The 19,366-nt window shown below is 43.7% G+C and overlaps 1 protein-coding gene across 1 annotated transcript in view; it reads left to right on the plus strand.

Annotated features, from left to right (window-relative positions):
• DNAJC6 (DnaJ (Hsp40) homolog, subfamily C, member 6) overlaps positions 1-18,582 on the plus strand; it is a 31,000-nt gene extending 12,418 nt beyond the window's left edge. The window contains exons 6-19 of the mRNA XM_010021407.1: positions 1,223-1,356; positions 2,594-2,788; positions 3,176-3,293; positions 4,314-4,393; positions 4,574-4,767; positions 4,862-4,942; positions 5,837-6,283; positions 8,255-8,389; positions 9,728-9,796; positions 10,510-10,635; positions 12,422-12,682; positions 13,204-13,349; positions 15,277-15,453; positions 16,325-18,582. Coding sequence (XP_010019709.1) covers positions 1,223-1,356; positions 2,594-2,788; positions 3,176-3,293; positions 4,314-4,393; positions 4,574-4,767; positions 4,862-4,942; positions 5,837-6,283; positions 8,255-8,389; positions 9,728-9,796; positions 10,510-10,635; positions 12,422-12,682; positions 13,204-13,349; positions 15,277-15,453; positions 16,325-16,426 — 2,265 coding nt within the window. The 3' untranslated portion in view covers positions 16,427-18,582. The remainder of the gene's footprint in view (positions 1-1,222; positions 1,357-2,593; positions 2,789-3,175; positions 3,294-4,313; positions 4,394-4,573; positions 4,768-4,861; positions 4,943-5,836; positions 6,284-8,254; positions 8,390-9,727; positions 9,797-10,509; positions 10,636-12,421; positions 12,683-13,203; positions 13,350-15,276; positions 15,454-16,324) is intronic.
• The last annotated feature ends 784 nt before the right edge of the window (positions 18,583-19,366 follow it).

Below are 19,366 nucleotides of genomic sequence, written 5' to 3' on the forward strand. Positions count from 1 at the left end.
AAAGGGGAGTTCTGGTTTGCTCCTGGAGCCTAAATTAAATCCAGGAGGCTGTCAGCACTGATCAATGTAAATTGGAAGGAGCAGAGGAAACGACTGATCCCAAACTAGAGTCTGGCGTTTCTGCCTTGCATAGCACAGCCAGTGGCTATAGGATGTGAATTCCATTCCAACAGAGACGAAGATGCCTCAGTCCTGGAAATGCAGCTCAAGAATAAATTATTTTAGTGTCCTTTGGGCAATGAATATCAGGATAATGCTGTAAAGGACAGGGAGCCCTTTTTGACACTTCCTAAGAAGCCTGCAGAAGCCACTTAGTTTATATGAACCTGAGAGATCTTTTCAGAAGCATTTGGCACAGGCTAGATCTTAAAAAGGCAAATAGGCTGTTAACCTCCAGCATGTGCTCAGGCTCAGCACGTTACTGGGGTCTGGGTTGGCTCTGGTGTGGTAAAGCCTATGTCATTGCTGGAGTGCCTCAAAGGTGCCTGAAATAAGTGATTGCCACGAATGTGCATCTGAAACTGAGCAGGCATCAGACCTGGGTTTTGGTGGAAGGGCTTCTTCTCTTTATTTGGCTTGCCAGAGCTGGGGTCTGGTCCATATGGCTCATCACCTCATGTTCCTGGGTACAGCAGGACGCAGGGAACTGGGGATACTTTGATTCTCTCCTGTTCTTGCTGTATTATGTTATCAGCAAACATACCTTCCCCCACAATCACCCTAAAGAAATCACAGGCTTGGTCAGGAGCAACCTGCAGGTTGAGGGCTGTGGAGGTGTTTGGCTGAGGGAGCCTTGGGCTGGAGTTTTCTGTTTGTCAACTCCTCCAGGTTGAACTCCTGTTACACAACTGCCTGCAGACATGGGATGGGTGTACTCCGACCCCTGTGGTCAGTTCCAGGCCTATGTCTGAATAACTATAACATTACAGCTTGGGAGCAGCCATGAAACACCAACATCTGTAGACAACATATATTCCTGGGCTTTCAAAACAAGTCTTTGGCTCTTACTGGATATTCTCTTAGCTTTGGTCCAACCTGGTGCCACTCACTGAAGTCCTGGGTATTAAATGACACAGGACTGAGAACTCCTCTTCATCTTGTGATCTCAATCCTAGAGAAATGACTTTATGTGCTTTAAGGAAGAGGGGAGAGTGTTCTGCTGAAATTTGAAGGATGTCTTTGAGACTGACACGTTTTCCTCCCCCTGTCCTTTCCTTGACAGGACGGCCGTGCAGCATCAGCAGTGCTGGTCAGTGCGATGTTCTGTTTCTGTCACCTCTTCTCTAATCCAGGCCCTGCTATGCAGTTGCTGAATACAAAGAGACCTGGAATTGTACTGTGGCCATCTCACAGGAGGTAGAGTATGCTGGTAAATGCTACGCAAGCAAGGTATATCCCTCACACTAAAAACAGCCTGAATGCCTGTTGTGTGTGTTCTGGCAATGTGTTCCCAGCCCCTAGGCTGAGATAGGCATTTGGATTTCACTTTGTTCCCCAGAAATCAGTGGTAAGGTGATCAGGAGCGGGTTGTTCAGAGTGGCTGTGGGGTCTCTGTCCTTGGAGATCCTTGGCTGGGTATCACCCCCAGCAGCATAGTCCAATTCTGAGATACAGCTTTGAAGTTGGTCCTGCTCTGAGCAGAGCTGGACCGGACGATCTTCAGAGGTCTCTTCCAAGCTGAATTATTCTATTAGTTTATAAAATAATGCATATGAGCTGCAGGGTGTATATGCTGCATGCCCCAGCCTGTCCACCCAGACCAGCCTGGAGGCTCTGGCTGGTGACTGAAAACTCCAGCATTCCTATTGCAGCATGAGCAGAGCTCATGCATTAGCCAAGGTACTTAGCTCTGACAGGTCTTAACTAATGTTTGTGGCCACTTCCATTGATAAAACAGTAATGGAGGAACAAAATCAAGTACTACAATAGCTTTGCTCAGCGGTTCACGAAAGCTGACACACTTATAGTGAATCCCTCTCCCTGCATCAGCTTCATCCTTATAGGAGTTTACACTGTAAAACTGTTGTCTTCACAATTTCCATTAAGCAGAGGGAAAGCTGCCTGTCAGAGCAAACCAAAGCTAGAGTGTTACGTATGTAATACTAATGATCCTTCAGTACATGGCTAACCAAATAATTCATTGGCTGTGTGCATGTACAATACAAAGCAGAATTCTACTGGTAAACCAGAGGAAACCATTGCTCAGCACCTTTTCTCCTAAGAAGTGAGAAGAAATGATCTTCAGCTCAGTGCTAAAGGCCAGCTTCCTTCCTCCTGGGCTCCAGATCCTGTAATTAAATAGAAATAGAAGGGTAGATTTTGTGACAGAAGTGAGGATGCTGGGGTATGTGGAAACGTGTAGATGAGGCCCTTAGTGACATGGTTTAGTGCTGATCTTGGCAGTCCTGGGGTAATGGTTGGACTTGATGATCTTAAAGGTCTCTTCCGACCTGGTTGATTCTATGATTCCATGAAACTCCAGTCCTGGAACGGTGAGGGTCACACTTCCGCTGGATTTCAAGGCAGACCTCAAGTAGAGTGAAAACTGGTCACCTGGGGTGGAGGTTTCAGTAATGGCTTTCTCTGTCTGCAGATACATAGGGTACATTTGTGATCTAATAGCAGACAAGCCCGTCATTCCTCACTGCAAACCACTTACTATCAAGTCGGTCACCCTCAGTCCGGTCCCTTGTTTCAACAAGCAACGGAATGGCTGCCGGCCCTTCTGTGACATTCTCAGTGGAGAAACCAGGATCCTTACCACTTCCCAGGAGTATGAAAGAATGAAGTGAGTTGCTGTGATCTCCTACCTTAGAAGCTAAATGCCAGGAGGTTTTGTGTTTGCTGTAATGTCTTATGTCTTTGCTGCAGTCATTGCCAGGCTGCCTGATAAGTGAAGGAGGGCAAATATTGATTGACTGTTTCCTTCAATTCAATTAGTTGAATGAAATAAACTACCAGAGAGAACCTGAAGTTGTCATGTGGTGGGATACCTTCATAGAGATAGTTCAGTGCTGTGATGATTTCCCCTGTTAAATGTTTCTGTTTCAGCTAAGCAGGGCACTGAATGCACCATGGTCTGAAGGAGATGATGGGTTTATGTTGACACTGTTGATGGGTGGTAATGGCATTGTGGAAGGGAGCTTAACTGTGGATTTCCCTCTCTGCCCCTCAGAGAATACCGTGTACAAGAAGGGAAAGTCCTCATTCCACTGGGAGCCACTGTCCATGGAGATGTTGTTGTTTCTGTCTATCATATGAGATCAACCATTGGGGGACGCCTTCAAGCAAAAGTAGGAGTTTGTTTAACTTCTCTTGCGCGGTAGAGGCGACGTAGCTAGGAGATGGCTAAATATGGGATCTAAGGATGCATGTGGCACTTGTGGTGAAAGTTTCCTTACTTGACAGTAGACATAACACAAATTTGAGCAGTGCCAAGTGAAAACACAGAACTGCTTCATGGAGAATTCCATGAAGCCTCTGATATCTCTATGGAAATGGTATCTACTGATACATTATAGGATCCTTCCAGCTCAAGGGGATAGGAAAGGCCATTTAAGCTGCAGGCTGGTCAGACAGCCACGCAAAAAGCCTCTTCATTCTGGCAGATTGAAGAAATGGGAAACAGAGAACTGGAGAGTGAGAACAGTGGAGTGCTGGAGTCTGATGTCTCCTTCCCAAACACAGTAGCAGTGCTGAAAGTGATAATGTGTATTGGCCTGTGCTGCTCTAGGCTTTGAGACTGACCTTAACACACTGTTCTCTGGCTCTTGTAACTGTGGAAAAGGAGTTTGGAAATGCAGACTACAAAACTTGGATCTGCAAAAACTGGATCCGTAGTTGTCACAGACTAAGTTGCTTCATTAACCTTTGTAGTGAGGAGGGTTGAGTCGCTCAGCAAAATAACCCGTTTAATTTGTGGTGACTTACAGCACAAAATGTGAGGGCAGAACCGAGTCTTGTCAGTGGAAACAGAAATTGGTCTTATTTAACTGCTGAAGTGTCAAGTAGATCCCAGAAATAAAGACAAGCAGGGAAAGAAGGCATATTCCTGAAGGCTGTGAAGGCATTCTGGTGTATGGAGGCAGCAGAAGCAGGGTTTAAGGCAGCTGGAAACATTTAGGTTTGAGAAGGAAAAGCTCTGCTTTCTGTACTGCAAGCAGAATGAATTAGCTTGTTAAAGCAGTTATGACTGGTCTATGTAGTAACTGTCAGTAAGATAGACTTAACTGTCTGAATGTGCTATAAACTATCTTAATTTCATGAATTTAAGCCTTTGTTCGATCTCGTGTTTGTTCTATGTTGTTTTGCAGATGACCAACACACAGATATTCCAAATTCAATTTCATACTGGATTCATAGCTCTGGGAACAACCACACTAAAGTTCACCAAGTGAGTATTTTAAGCTGAAAATTAATCAAACCTGAAGCATAAAAGCCCAATGAAGTCTGAAGGAGAATATTCACAGATGAAATGTGAAAAGTCTATGTTCATGCATATATGGGAAGGCTTTATACAGCTTTGCAGAAATATCCCTTCCTTTTTAACTGTACAACTCCTGTCCCCATTTAGGCCTGAACTGGATGCTTGTGACTCTCCAGACAAATATCCTCAGCTCTTTCATGTTATACTGGACATAGAAATCCAGTCTACTGATAGACAAACCGAATTAACTCCCCCATGGGAGAACTTCACCACAAAAGACATCAATCCAACCATTCTCTTCTCCTCTCATCAGGAGCATCAGGACACTCTTGCTTTGGCAGGTAAAAGCTGCCTAGGTTTAGTCCATTTCTATGCTTCCCTGCATGCTGGAGTTTGCTTTGCTTGATTTGATTTATTTGGTGCTCTGTGCTGCAGGTAGAGGCCCCACTGATTCACCCCAGGATAACATAAGAAACGTTGGACAGAGTGCATTCTTCTCATCTCTCAGCTGGCAAGGTATGCACACTTGGGCTGCAAAGCAAAATCTGCTTCAAACAAGACAGACAACTTATTTTCCCCCCTCCCTGGAGCACAGAGTGAGGCTGAAGGATCTGATTGTAGCATTTCTTTCCTATTAGATCATGGTGTAGTCCTGGTCACACCCTTGTGTTGCAATTGAGTGGGAATGAATTTCTTCCAACGTCCTCTTTGACCATTGCCTGCTTGTGCTGTATATGACAACTGTTGATATAGTTCTAGTGCAAAGCTTTGCCTGAAGCCTCTTTTGATGCTAAACCCCTCTTTAAGCTGCTTTTTCCTAATGTTGCATTTTATATGTAATGCTATGAGAATATAGCACCAAGAACATTTGTCTGAGGCCATTTAATAACGCTGAGCACCTTGAAAATATCTCAGCACTGCCAAATGCAGCATTCCTCCTCCAGTATCAGTGCTGCATTAGGCAGGAACATTATGTAGATTACATTAGGTAGGAACCTGGTGTGAGAGATCCTTGTGGGCACAGCTAGGAGAGTGATTTATGTCACTACTCCTTTACGATGAGCCTTGTTTTGCCTGGATTTTAAGGCATGGCTGGAGATTTATGCTGGATGCTTGGTCCTGACCCAGAAACTCATTCAGTTTATATCTCTGGGCATCACACTTGCTGACTCTTCAGGCTAGAAGAGAGTCAATTAATCTGTCTCCCTTTCCTGATCAATAAAGCTGTCTTCTTACAATACAAACCAGAAAGGACCTTAATCTGTGCAAAGGACTCTCATTTTAAGATCTAGCAAAAGGCTGCCATGATGTTCTCAGTAGCTCTGTGTTCTGCTTCTAAGTTGATTTTCGTGGGACCTTTGTGATGACAAAACTAACAGTTACCTCATTTTATTTTTAATCATCATTTAGACCAGAAATCTGATAAAAGTAGCTCTCACCCCACCTCAGAGGATCGAGCAGCGTTGGTGCACGAGGAAAGCGAACAGTCAGATGATGAACTCTTGTCCCTTTCCAGTCAGCACAGTAATGCCAGCAGTGACAAGCCTCACGGGACACCGAAACACGGCAAAAAGCAGCAAGAGCCTCCAGCACCACCTCCACCTGAAGACGTGGACCTGCTGGGCCTGGATGGCAGCCCTATGAGCAAGACCTTTCCCTCGCAGCCCACAGCTGCCCCCTCTAACTCAGACTTGCTGAATGATTTATTTGGGGTTGGTGGGGCAGGTTCCCAGAGTCAAAGTGGACAACCTGCTGCTGAGGAGGTCTTCCACGTGGGGGGACCTGGATCTGTGCAGTCAACTCCTCGGCGTTCCGCGGCTTCGGCATCCCCATCCCCGTCCCCAAGGGTAGGAGAAGGTAATAGTGCTATGCCTAGTGTGTGACATGGGGCACATGCTTTGAGACTCCCACCTGGGTGATGTGCTCTGGGCTGTTGGATTCCTCTTGGTACGCTCATGTCATGAAAAAGAAGAGCTGTGAGGGATCCCAAGAGGCCAGCCAGCTCCTCTGCTCTGAGACAGGAGAGTTGGTGCATCTTCACAGTCAAGAAGACAAAGTAAATTATCTAGTTTGTGCCCTAAAGTCTCTACTAGAGCTCACCCAAGTGTTTGGTTGCTGATAGAAACCGGAGATCATCAGTTTTGCTTTTACTGTGTGTCCAATAATGCATATGAAGGGGATACATATTCATTTGAAAACCAAAAAAGCTCCTAGGTTTTGGGTAGATCCATAGCAGTTTGAATTTGATTTCCCCTCTAACTTTAGGGGGTTTGGAGCTGTGATACTGATCCTGGGCTCTAAAATAAGGCTACACAGTTTTGCTGTTTCTGATCTTTCTGCAGACCATGGCAATCATAGAATGTCTCCTGTTTCCTCAAAGACAGACTGAAACAGGCTGGGAGAAGGAGTGGTGGAATAGATATTAGAAAGAGGTATTTGGAGGGGGCAGGGTGTTAAGTGAAGAGAGGAGAGCAAGTGAAAATCACTGGTAAGTGAGCAGGTGAAGAACCCAATCCAAGTTGCTCAGATTCCCTTGGCTGATGCTTGGTCTGATACCAGTAGCACCTACCCACAGGATGGCCATCAGCCAGCTTCTGAAGAGTCTTCCTTGAGTCATACAATCACAGAATGGTTAGGGTTGGAAAGGACCTTAAGGTCATAGCTAGAATAAAACCCCCCATTGGTTTGGGGAGGTTTGTCTCTGTTCTTTTTTGAAGTGAAAGGGACAGGAACAACTATAATCTGCTTGTACTGAGACTTGTGAAGGGAGAGAAGAGATGAACACTGAGGACTGGAGGCAGGAGAGGGGAGAAGAATACAAGTTTCAGTGGATGAAATTGAGCCACTTGTATATAGAGAAGGTTCATCTTGCTGTGGCTGTTGTATGCTCAGTCTGAGAGCTTTTACAACAGTATGGGGAAGAGACTTCTGGATATTGTTGTTGAGCTTTGCAGAGCCAGATTGGTGCTTGAAAGAGAAAGGGAAAGTTTCACACAGCTGCATTGTCCCAAGCCAGGAAAGCAAGAATGAGAGCTTGCAAGATAAGTGAAGACTAGTCATTTATTAAGTATCCTCAACAATGAGTAATATAAGTAATGAGTAATAAATAGCATTAACACAATGCATAGCTTCTCAGGATCGTGTCTTGCAGTAGTATATATTGCATCTCTGTTCAGGATGCTCTTTACCTTAAACTTGTTGGCAGGTAAGAATTTGAGTGGCTTCATAGGGGTTTCTTCTTTTGTTGGTGGGGGTTTTTATATGAAAGGTAGTAAGCTAAATAAATTGATGAAAAAATGAGTTTGAGAAGGAACTGGATTTTTGTAACAAGTGGTACCAATTATTTTCTAAAGCTATTTCTAAAAGATTATCCTTTTACCCTTGACATGTATAAGCTCTGACAGCCTCAAATCATCTTGGACTGCGTTCAGCTCTTGAGAAGAAGCAGGAATTGCACCAGGGCACTAACTCCAAGCTCTGGGCTGACCATCCATTTCCATACTGGCAGCACGTGCAAGTTGAAACTTAGATGAAGTGTCTGAGTATCTAAATATTTGCTTTGACCCCTCTGAAATTCAGCTCCTCTCTTTGGAAAAGACAGATGGGATCAACAGATGTGTTGCTGCGACCAAGTCATGCAGCTCTCTAGGTCCCCACGAATTTGGCTGGGGTCCTGATACTTTCCAGTTGCTCTCCCACAGTCACATGCTGTCTCCTACTTGGCATCTGCGGGTATTAGGTTTTCTTCTCCACACACCAGTGTCTTTTCTCTGAAGCACATTCATTATATGAGTTAATGATTTAGTTTTCTCAAACATGTTTTCACAGCCACTGCCTTTGATCCCTTTGGAAGTAGCCCTAAGCAAACTGGTCCAGACCTCCTGGGTTCCTTCCTTGGTTCATCAGCTGTCCCTGGTGATCCTTTCCTTCAAGCAACAAGAAGTCCTTCACCAACTGTGCACAGCGATCCCTTTCATATGGGTAAGAAAGTGAGGCTCTTCTAGTGTATTTAAGTAAATGGGAAATGCTGCTTTTAAATAGTGATGGAGCCATTAAGTACAGACTGGTGCTTACTCTAATATGACTCTAAACCACAGAAACCCCACTAAACAGGAAAGAGCTTTTTTGTCTCCAGACTTAAAGCATATTCATAACTTGAAGTGTGGTACGATGAGACTAGTTTTGCTCAAGTCTTAATTAATAAGCTATTTGTGTACATGAAAAAAGAGATGATGAAGAATGTCTGCCCACGTATTCCTGTGGTTATGAGGTCTCACTTGAACCAAACTACCATTAATTGAGCTAAATAGAGCATGGCATATTAAGCCTGCTAGAGAAAACACGCATCCTTTGGTGAATTTAGTTACAAGCATCTGTTTTCTTTAGATCTGATAGTCACCCTGGCCAAATTCATAGTTGAATTTGACACTTATTTGAAGAGAAGGATTTTTTTATTTCTTTTATCTTTTCCTTCTCGTGGTTTGAGATGTTCTTTAGTTGTCCCCTTCTCCCCATGTGCCAAAATTTACCGTTATAACTTTCTCCAAAACACGTTCAGTTATGAATTTGTGTCTGATCATCTAACACATGTCCCTTGGGTGCAACAGTCTTGTTGGAAAGCCAAAATGACGAAGGAGGGAACTAGCGTGCTGCTGGCACGGCTCATGTCCTTGCTTTGCCAAACCTGGGTACTGGATATTAATCCTGTGAATATGGTTGGGTCACACTTGGAGCTGGCTGCACTAATGAAAGGAATTTAACTGGTATCCCAGTGTGATGAGGTGTTCAATTGCAGTGCTAGCACCTGTGGATAATGAAAAGCCAGCAGGGCGAACTGCATGGATGTACAGGCTTTATTTGATGTGAGGTTAAAGGAAGGACTGTGTGTGTTCATTCTGGTTTACATCTGTGTGGGCTGCTCTGCTTTTTCTCTATCCTTGCCCTTTATATGTAGTGTATTTCCTTGGGTCGAGATGTATTCTGAAGTGCAACCCCCCATGTGTTATTCTGGTGATAAGGTTTTTATAAATTAATATATAAAGCCTTTGATCAAAGCTATCATAAAATGAATGCTGTAAATCTGTGTCCTTCCTCACTTACCTCTGTACAACATGAGATCAAAAAAACCCCATTAAATTTGTAATGCCCATATGGGGGAGAAGTTAACTTCTAATGAGCAAACAGTAGATGGACCTAATACTGTCTCTCCTGCTCCTTTTGCCCCCTGCTCTTCATGGTCATTGGATTGTGTTGGTTTTGCTGCACTACTTTGAGATATTTATGTGTATTCATTCTGCTTAGCTTCTAGCACACCAACGGTTTCCATACAACCAGATGTTTCCGGTGGTTGGGACTGGCCCAGCAAACCAGGTATGTACCATAAAAATTCAGGGTGTTTACAAAAAACCTCCTTAAATAGCTCTGAGAGAGGAGAGGCAAACTGCTGCCAGAGACTGCGGAGAATACGTTCCCTCTTTCTGCTGCTTAGAACTTTGACTAATACAACATAACTTTGGTCAAGATTTTAGTCTCATGTGAACCTGTTGTCCGGGTCTCCCAGTCATCCACGTGAGGATTTGGCTAAAAACTACTGAATTCGTTCTGTTCAAAAGAAAATCTGGGTTTATTTCCTCAAGAAACCAGGGACAAGTGCTTGGTGAGGGTGTAAATAGGTGTGTTTCATTCCAGTGTAGAGCACAAGAAGGACCTAGGAAGTGCTGTGCGTTCCTGGGATGCCACTAAATAATAGCATGATTCTTTCTAATCTTGGGAGAGTATGTATGTCCTACTAAAAGTTGCTTCCCAAAGGCTCCTGGTTCTTAAAATATACCCATTTGTCATAATTACCCTGTCACTGCAGACAGTCTAGGGAACAGTCTTGTTGCTGAGCCTAATTGTAAGTGGGTGTGCAACTAGTCTGGAACAACGCTGAGTTGAGACTGCTTGGAAACATGACAATAGTACACTTAATTTTAACAGCAATCTTCTAACATCGTGTGACAGCTGCAGTCATGTAAAATAGGGGTAAAAACTGAGTTATTTGTTCTTCATGCATATATATATGTATTTTTTTTCCCTTTAAGGTGGCTTAGGAATGGGAAGTAAATCAGCTGCTACCAGTCCTACAGGATCCCTCCACAGCACTCCCACCCATCAGCCTAAACCCCAAACACTGGATCCGTTTGCTGATCTGGGGTCTCTTGGAGCAAGTTTAGCAGGTTTGCATCCCTCTGTAAAGCTAAGTAAAGAATTACCAGCTCTGGTTTTAAAGAAATAGGATGAACAGCTTGGTGTGTGACAAAGAGCTCTGTGGGCCCTCTCAACTGATGTGTACACCGGTGCTGCTCTGAAGCTTTCCCTTCTGCTTGATTCTCTGTAAGCTCTCACAATTCTATGCTTTTACTGATCCTCCATCAAAAAACCTGTCAGTAACTTGCTGGGACCTCAGTAGACTACATGAACTGCAAAGCTTAACCTCTATTAAACAGTCTCTGGCTAAGGATGCTCTGTGTTTAACTGGAGAACTGTTGCTAGACACCTTGGAGCAGTGCCTGGGAGGGAGCTTTGGCTCTTCAAAGCAACTGGGTCCTTGAGGAATTGTGTCCTTCTAGACTTAACTCATTTTTGTCCTTTGTGGGGAAACCTGCAGAACCTCACTAATCTGCCTCTTATTTTTAGTGGAGTCACAACCCATTTTCCTTTGTAGCTGGCTACAAAGGACTATGTGCTTGGCTACTTAGGCAAGCATCTTCTTGTTTTCTCTCAGACAATGATCAGTAAACCCTCAATGCCAGTGTTAAAAAGGCAGTTCTGAGAAGTTATTGAAGTTTTCCTTAAAACCCAGCATCTCAGCTTCTCTGATTAATGGATTTTTCTTCCCTTTGTCACTTGCCTCAGCTCTTTGCAAGCCACTGTGGTTTTATCTGATGTTTGTTTTCCCCTTTGCGTCAGTACCAGCATGGTTCTAGAATTAGGTTTCCCAGTTCCCTCTGCTGGAACACGAGCTGCTCTGCAGGAGCAAAATAAAAAGTCTGCCAAGACCTATGTCAGAGCCACTGAGGTGCTTTTAAAACATGTATTCTCTAGCAAAGTTATGGAGTTTAAAAACAAATTACTTGGCATCCTCGGGATATTTAGCCACATTTTTGTTGTTCATGCCTAAGTCAAAAGTACTTCATCCAGTTTCCATGACATGTTTCAGAGCTCAAAGTTGAGTGTGAATGTTAGTCTTAAATAATAAAACATGAAGACTGCATAATTCCCACCACAAACTAAGGCAGAGGAGCATTCCCTCAAGTAATACAGTGCTGAAATGCCAACTCTGTGGGGTAGTCTTACATCAGCACAGGATAAGGAGATACTATTTCAATGACCCGGCTTCAGTGTGCGCTTCAGCCCAGAACCCCCCCATGTGCTGGGTGCACCCCCAGAGCGTGAGCAGCAGCTCAGGGAGGGGATCCTGCTCCTCTTCTGTGCTCTGGGGAGACCTTAGAGCAGCTCCAGTGCCTAAAGGGGCTCCAGGAAACCTGGAGAGGGGCTTTGGACAAGGGATGGAGGGACAGGACAAGGGGAATGGCTTGAACCTGCCAGAGGGGAGACTGAGATGAGCTCTGGGGCAGAAGCTCTTCCCTGTGAGGGTGCTGAGGCGCTGGCACAGGGTGCCCAGAGAAGCTGTGGCTGCCCCATCCCTGGCAGTGTTCAAGGCCAGCTTGGACACAGGGGCTTGGAGCAACCTGCTCTAGTGGAAGGTGTCCCTGCCCGGGGCAGGGGTTGGAACTGGAGGAGCTTTAAGGTCCCTTCCAACACAAACAGTTCTAGGATACTTATATGTCAACTTGATGTTACCACTACAGCCACAGCAGCTTGGGTTCCTAGTTAGCTGCACATAGAAGAAGCCAGTTGCCTGGAGGATTTTGTTTAGTTTCCCCTTTTGGAAGGCCAGTCAATATCCTGTTTGCTGGTGCCCATTGTCACTCCTTTCCCTCTACTCTGCAGGTGGCCCTTCATTTGCCAGTAAACCAACCACACCGACGGGCATGGGGGGAGGATTCCCCCCCTCACCGCAGAAACCCTCTCCCCAACCCATGGGTGGCAGCGGTTGGCAGCAGGGAGCTGGCTATGGCTGGCAGCAGGCACAAACCAAAGCCCAGCCCAGCATGCCTCATGCCTCCCCCCAGAACAAGCCCAATTACAACGTGAGCTTCTCAGCAATGCCTGGAGCACAAAACGAGCGTGGGAAAGGACCTGCTAATGTTGGTAAGCTCTTCAGAGATTGGCATCCAAAAGGTTGACTCCTTCTAATACTGCTTTAATGCTAAACAGTTCAACAGGTTAGGGTCTAAGCAAGTAAGTCATGCTGATCATCTGATGATATATCAAGTTCAGCACTAGTTGTCCTGTCCTATACTCTAAAGCATGCTAGTATTTATGAAATCCTCTGTTCCAAATGGGCTTCACGTCCCTGGAAGTGTTTAAGGCCAGGTTGGACACAGGGGCTTGGAGCAACCTGGTTTGGTGGAAGGTGTCCCTGCCCATGGCAAGAGGTTGGAGCTGGATGAGCTTTAAGCTCCCTTCAACACCAACCAGTCTGGGATTCTATAATTCTATGAATAATAGTTCAAAAATAACATTAACCTGTAGGTCTTTTGTGAGAACCTGCACGCTTATTAGCACTGGGAGTTTGTTACAGTGTTAAGCCTGGAGGACAGCTTGGGTAGATAAGCAGTGTTACATCACCTGTATTGTGATAAAAACTTCAAATCTTTTTGGTTTTCAAGATGCGAAACCAAAAGTGTCTGCAGATTTTGAAGATCTATTATCTGGTCAAGGATTTAATGCTCACAAGGACAAGAAGGGCCCCAAAACAATAGCTGAGATGAGGAAAGAAGAAATGGCGAAGGAGATGGACCCTGAAAAACTAAAAGTAAGGAATAGTCTTGTTCATGCTCTTAGTCATTTAATGTGTCTTTTGTTCTTATCATGCCGGAGGCTGCTTGAAAGGTGGAGGGGACAGTAAGCACCAGCTGTCCTGCACGTGAGGCAGCTGAACAAAGCTCTCGGATCATTCAGTGCCAGAAGCTCCCTCCTGTTTTAGCACTTACTTAGTGTGCAGCCTCCACAGCATTGCTGGATCCCAAGGACCATGTGCTCTCTCTCATGCTTGCTTTCCATAAAGGAGCTATCTAATATATTCAATAGCACCGTATACTGCTGTGCTCCCCATTCACATGTCATTGCCAGACAGCAATAAACTAGTGTGACCACAAAGACAAAGTCACAAACTGCAGGTGTTGGGAAATATCTGGAAGAATCTCCCCTATCTCATCAGAGGGAGAGATGCTACATAGAAAAAGTGGTAAGTTTTTTACAAACTCTGTTCTGAAATAGCTTCTTACAAATAAACCAGATAAAAGAGCAGTGACCACCTCTGCCAGTCCTTCAGCTAACCCAGGGTTTGGTGAAATGAGGGATGTTCTCCCCATGATGAGATTGCCTTGGGGGAGAAAGTGAGAACTTGCTGCTCTTTGTTCATATATTTCTCATGCCTTCCCTGGAGATGTGAACATCCTTTGGAATGGATTTAAAACTCCAAGGTCACACTTCTGTCCTAAACCAGACTGCGGCAAACCACGGCTTGCCCAGTGTTACTGTCAGTGCTGCTGGTCTTCCGCAGCACTCCAGCCCTGATTAGCAGGCACAGCTAATTGAACTAATCCTCTATCTCATTAATCTTGCCTGCATTGGAATTCTCTCATCTCTCCTCAATAAATTGCCAAGCTAAAGATCTATTAGGAAGGGAAGGAAATTTATTCTGTAGTGCTTGATGTTTGAAGTATGAAACCAGGAATTATAATTACAGAAGGATACAGAACAGAGAGGAAAAGCCCAAGCAAAAGCCAAGCAAACTTCTACAAAACAGAATGAATGACTGCTTCAATTTTTAACCTTGTGGAAAGGCTGTAAACTTTAGAAAGACTGTGCCAGCATACATGCTGAACACGAACGTCAGCCACTTGTAAGCAAGTGGGCAGCTGTCAGGCCATCAAGTGGGCAGTAGTTTTCCCAATTCATAAGCTGAACAACTTTATAAATCCATGTGGTGCTACTTAATGTCTGCAGCATTTCCCCCCAGCAAGCTGCTGAATCACTGAAGCACCCAGCTGATTCTCCCTTCCCCATATAATTCCCTTTGCTCTGATGCATTTTATTTATAGAGTCACTTCAGTTCAGCCTGGAATTGTTAAATCTATTTACTCTTTGGTTTTTCACATTTACTTCCCTCCCCTCCTCTCCTTCCCCAGCCACTGGCTAAGGTGGCAACCACTAAGGGGGATTACATCATGTAGGAAAGTGACTACCTGTTGCTTTATTTGACTGCTGGATTGCAGGTAGCAAATAGGCCTGTGGAGAGACTTGAAGCTTCTGACTTAAAGCTTGAAAAGATTTGTATTGAAGCCAACCTTCCATGTGAGTCTTTAGAAGACTTAACTCAAAAGACACACATGCACAGCAGAGTTCTAGTTGAGCTTACTGTAGGTGTGCAATTAAGCTTGCTGAAGAGCTACACAGTTGAACATTTCATTTATCTTTTGACTATTCCATCTAATGACTGTTCACAAGCGTTGCAAACTCAGTATTTTTAGCAGGGATGTTGCTTAAGGTGTGTCTTAACTTCCAAGCAGTGATACAAACAATAATGACAAAGTAGAGACTGACAGGTATCTTCCAAAGGTTTTCTAAAGCTTGGAAAGAAATGTAAGATGCTCCTCGGAGTCATTGCTATTCAAATGAAGAAACTGTTCTACTCAAATGTCTAAGGCATAAATTAAGACTCACATTCTTCTTTCCAGATCTTGGAATGGATTGAGGGGAAGGAGAGAAATATTAGAGCCCTGCTATCCACAATGCATACAGTCTTATGGGCAGGGGAGACCAAGTGGAAACCTGTTAGTATGGCAGATCTGGTCACGCCAGAGCAAGTGAAGAAGGTCTACCGGCGGGCAGTGCTTGTCGTTCATCCTGACAAGGTAAGGTGTTCTTGGTCTTGCATTGATCAGATATTGTCACTGTTGTCTTAATTACCAAGAGGTGAATGTGATTGCTTATTTTATTTGTGCAAACAGCTTTGTAGAACGTAGTAGTTCAAGATTTTTGCCAGTTTCTGAAAGGCGAGAACCATAATTGTTTCCAGCCCCCAGACTGTGCTTGGCGCATGCTGCTCCAAGCAGCAGACATCCAGATCTTCAGCTTTTGTCACCCTCACTTTGACCCTAAGCCACGCTGGTGGTGAGCAACAGTCCAGAGTATGGCACTTGATAAAGGAGATGAGGGTGTGATAAAGTCATATGAAAGGACAGGGGTCTTAAAATCAAATATCTAAAATGGAAGAATCAGGTTATCTGATTATCCAGCCCATGGCTGGTGGCTTTGCTGCTTACACTTGCCAACCAGATTGCAGTGATGCTGCCTGGGAAATCCTATGGTGATGGTGAGGATGACGTTTAAAGAAATGGAGGTCCTGAGGGTTTGAGGACAGTGGGCAAGGCTTCAGAAGATGTGGGCTGCCCGGAGGCTTGCAGGAACACTGCTTTTACCAAGGAACTGTGTCAGGTGGCAGCTCTAAAGATGCCTCTTGCAGAGCTTAGGTTGAATTATTTTGCCTCAGGAGTGCAGTGCTTTATCACACTTGGGGGTTGTCAGCTCTGGGAAGCTGAAGAGCCAAGAAATTCTTAAGCTATGAGCAAGGAAAGCAGCCCTCAACAGTAGGTTATTCTTGTCAAAGTGAAAACCATTTGTGGAAAGTAAATGATGACTGCTTGAGAATCTAGCTGCTCGAATGCCAACTTGCTGTAGTCTGATTTGGTAGATGTGATATCCCTCTTTCTGTTTTCATTCCAGGCTACTGGGCAGCCATATGAACAATATGCAAAGATGATATTTATGGAGCTAAATGATGCCTGGTCAGAATTTGAAAACCAAGGACAAAAACCCTTGTATTAGGTACTTTCTCAGTCTCCACACAGACCTGTGCTAGTGCTTATATAGTCTCTTGTCACAAATGTCACAGATCAACCAAACTCTGGCTGGAAATTCAGAAGTTTCAGAAAACTAAGAGCCTAACACTTATCATGAAGAGCAAGAGGAAGGTTTCCTTGTACCAAGAATCCTGAGCTCGGAGGAACTCTGGCCACCTGGCTTGCCCTGTGAGAGCCACGGGGCTATGGTTTCCTGTAATTTTTCCCCTTTTCCTCTGGATTCAAGTGTGGTGAGACAGAACACATTCTGGGATGAGGTAGAATTGTTCTGTCTCCAACTCAGTGTGGCTGCTGAATTTCCTACTCTTTTTTTCCTTTGTGGTACGTGATGTGGCAGCACCTCAGTTGAGTTCAACAACTGGTGGTGAAGCCTAAACTTCAATGTACTTTCGTCCTAGGTTTGGATCAAACTTGATCAGATTTAAGTGCTCAGATGTGGTTTAGGCACACTTCTAACTGTCACCATTTGCTGCTTAGTTATCCATATAGTATAGTATGCCTGAGTAGACACAAAGCTGAATCCTGGGTTAGGCCAGTGTGGCCCCTGACTGCTGCTTTACGTTAATATTGTACTTCACCTCACAGCCCAGCAGTGAAACGTGCAGATGAAATTCCTCAGTGTTGTGTAACAAGTGTCTGTTAAACAACAAGTAATTGGTGTTAAACAGCACCTTGTTCGTTTGTCAAACAGCAGTTTTTAGGGGGTGAATCCTCTGACAGAGAAAGGTTGAATCCATGTTTGTAAAAGCGAGGAACAAGCGTGTATTGCATTTCCCAAGTTCTCATCAAAAGCTTGAAACCATCAAACAAAAGAAATACCAACAAACTAAAACTCTGCTGCACAGTTCTCTAAACTTCCAAGTCTATAGGTCACACTTCCCCTCCTGAGGATTCAGAAGGCTTTTTCCAGCCCACTTGTATCACCTCTATGCCTTTATCAGCTCCAGAGCACGTGGCCAAGGCTCTTGGCAGAATGCAGTCTGTGGCAACTTCACTTTTCAGATCACGGTGTACAAGCTGTCACGTAGATATCTGTGGACCAGGTCTGATTTCTGAGGTAAATACAGCGCAAATTGATTCTCTTAAAATTGTTTATATTGGACCAAAGCAATAATACCACAAGAAAATATCTCTGATGCTAAAGCTGAAGCATCTTTCCTAGTTAAACAGAAAGTTACACTCTTCACCCCAAATTCTGGCGTTCTCCTTTTGTAGAATGACTTAAGCTAGCAGTTTATTTAACAACACGTTGTATCTGTACTTGAGCTTTGAAAGGGCAGGTATATTCAGAAGATGGGCAGGAAATAATGTGTATTTACTGCTTAAGGAATAGGTTGCCATCTGATGAGAGTCTTTAAAGCTGGTGGTTTTTAAAGACAATCCACTTGTTGTTGCACTTATGTTTTCAAGTGGTAAAACTTTTACTGCAAAGAGTGTGTCAAAGTACATTGCTTTCTGTATAAAACTCCATCCTTTTGTTGTATTGGTCCATTATTTACTACCATTAACTGAAAATGTGAAACCAACACATAGGTCTCCTTTTATATAAAAGACCTTAAGATAATAGTAACAAACTGGATGTTATTTATTAATGTTTTGATCCAGTATGTGCTTGTCTTATTTAAAGAGATAACTGGAATGTGAATCATGTTCCTGTGATTTGTTGGTTTATTGTTTCTCATTCACATTTGTAGATATTGTGACCTATGCCTATATAATAAAAAGGATCTCATTACTATAACGTCCTTTTCTAATGATGAAAACAACATTAGCTTTGTATCGAGTTGGTCATGGCACATAACTCTGGATACTCATACATTCACAAGGTACAAATCCATCATTAAACTTTATCTACCAAAAGAAACCCTACCCCACTTAAGCTTTGATTACTTCCATCCCTAATGTTTTTATGGATGCATGAAAGTATTAGGATGTATGTATATCAAAATAGTTAACTAAAAATAAACATTCTTGTCATATCTGGTAGTGACAGAGGTTATCAATGTTCAGGTTTACTGTTTGACTAAATTATTGTAATTTTTGTAAATACAGTATATACTCAATGAAATTGTGACTGGTCTAAAACATTTGTATATACATTAAAGAGCTCAAATTAACATATTCAGGTATGTTTTGTGCTTGGGGGGGGGGAACCCTTTACCTTCGTGCTTTAAGCACAGTTCTGTAAGTGCTGGATAAGCAACAACAAATGCATGTGTGGTAAATGGCAGCTTCTTTTCTCTACAGCATCTTACACGTCTGACAACACCTCTGCCTGTCACTCTAGCACAGTTTGGTGGGACCTGTGTGGTGCACATAAGGTAGCCAGAAATTACTTGTTTTAGAGCCAAATTCTTTTTTTCCTAAAGAATTTATTCCCTTAGGAGCAAATTAACTACATGAAGAAGCCAATTCTCATTAGTGCAATAGTTTGTAAGAGCAGGAAGGCTTAATTTAGAGAAAGTTGGCAGTGGAAAAGGTGCAGCCTTTTGTGCTTAAGAGACAACCCCTTCAACCCATCTGAAACAGAAGATGGTAACTCAACTTTTATGATTTGATTTTTAAAGACAAGGTAATTCAGGTGTGCATTTATATATTTATTGCAGCTCCAAAGGTGTCTATATAGAGGTGGCTGTACCAAGGTGTAAGCTCATAGTGAAACTCCTAGAGCTTTCCTTCTTGTTGTTGAAGGCAGCTAAAGGATCTGTTCTGCTCCGTAAGGAGCACGGGGAGGATATAGTAAAAATGTTATTTTATGTCTCAGAATAAGCCCAGAAATGACGAGACCACAGCATTAAAAGCCTACATCCGAGCCCATGACACAGGTGAGGTGTCCTGGCCAGGGTCAGTATCGCCTCTTTGAAGTGCTGTGATTCACACAGTGGAGTTACAGGTAGTTTTACAA

This window comes from Nestor notabilis, unplaced genomic scaffold, assembly GCF_000696875.1.
Source record: "Nestor notabilis isolate BGI_N333 unplaced genomic scaffold, ASM69687v1 scaffold12649, whole genome shotgun sequence".
NCBI classification, from domain to species: Eukaryota; Metazoa; Chordata; class Aves; order Psittaciformes; family Psittacidae; genus Nestor; species Nestor notabilis.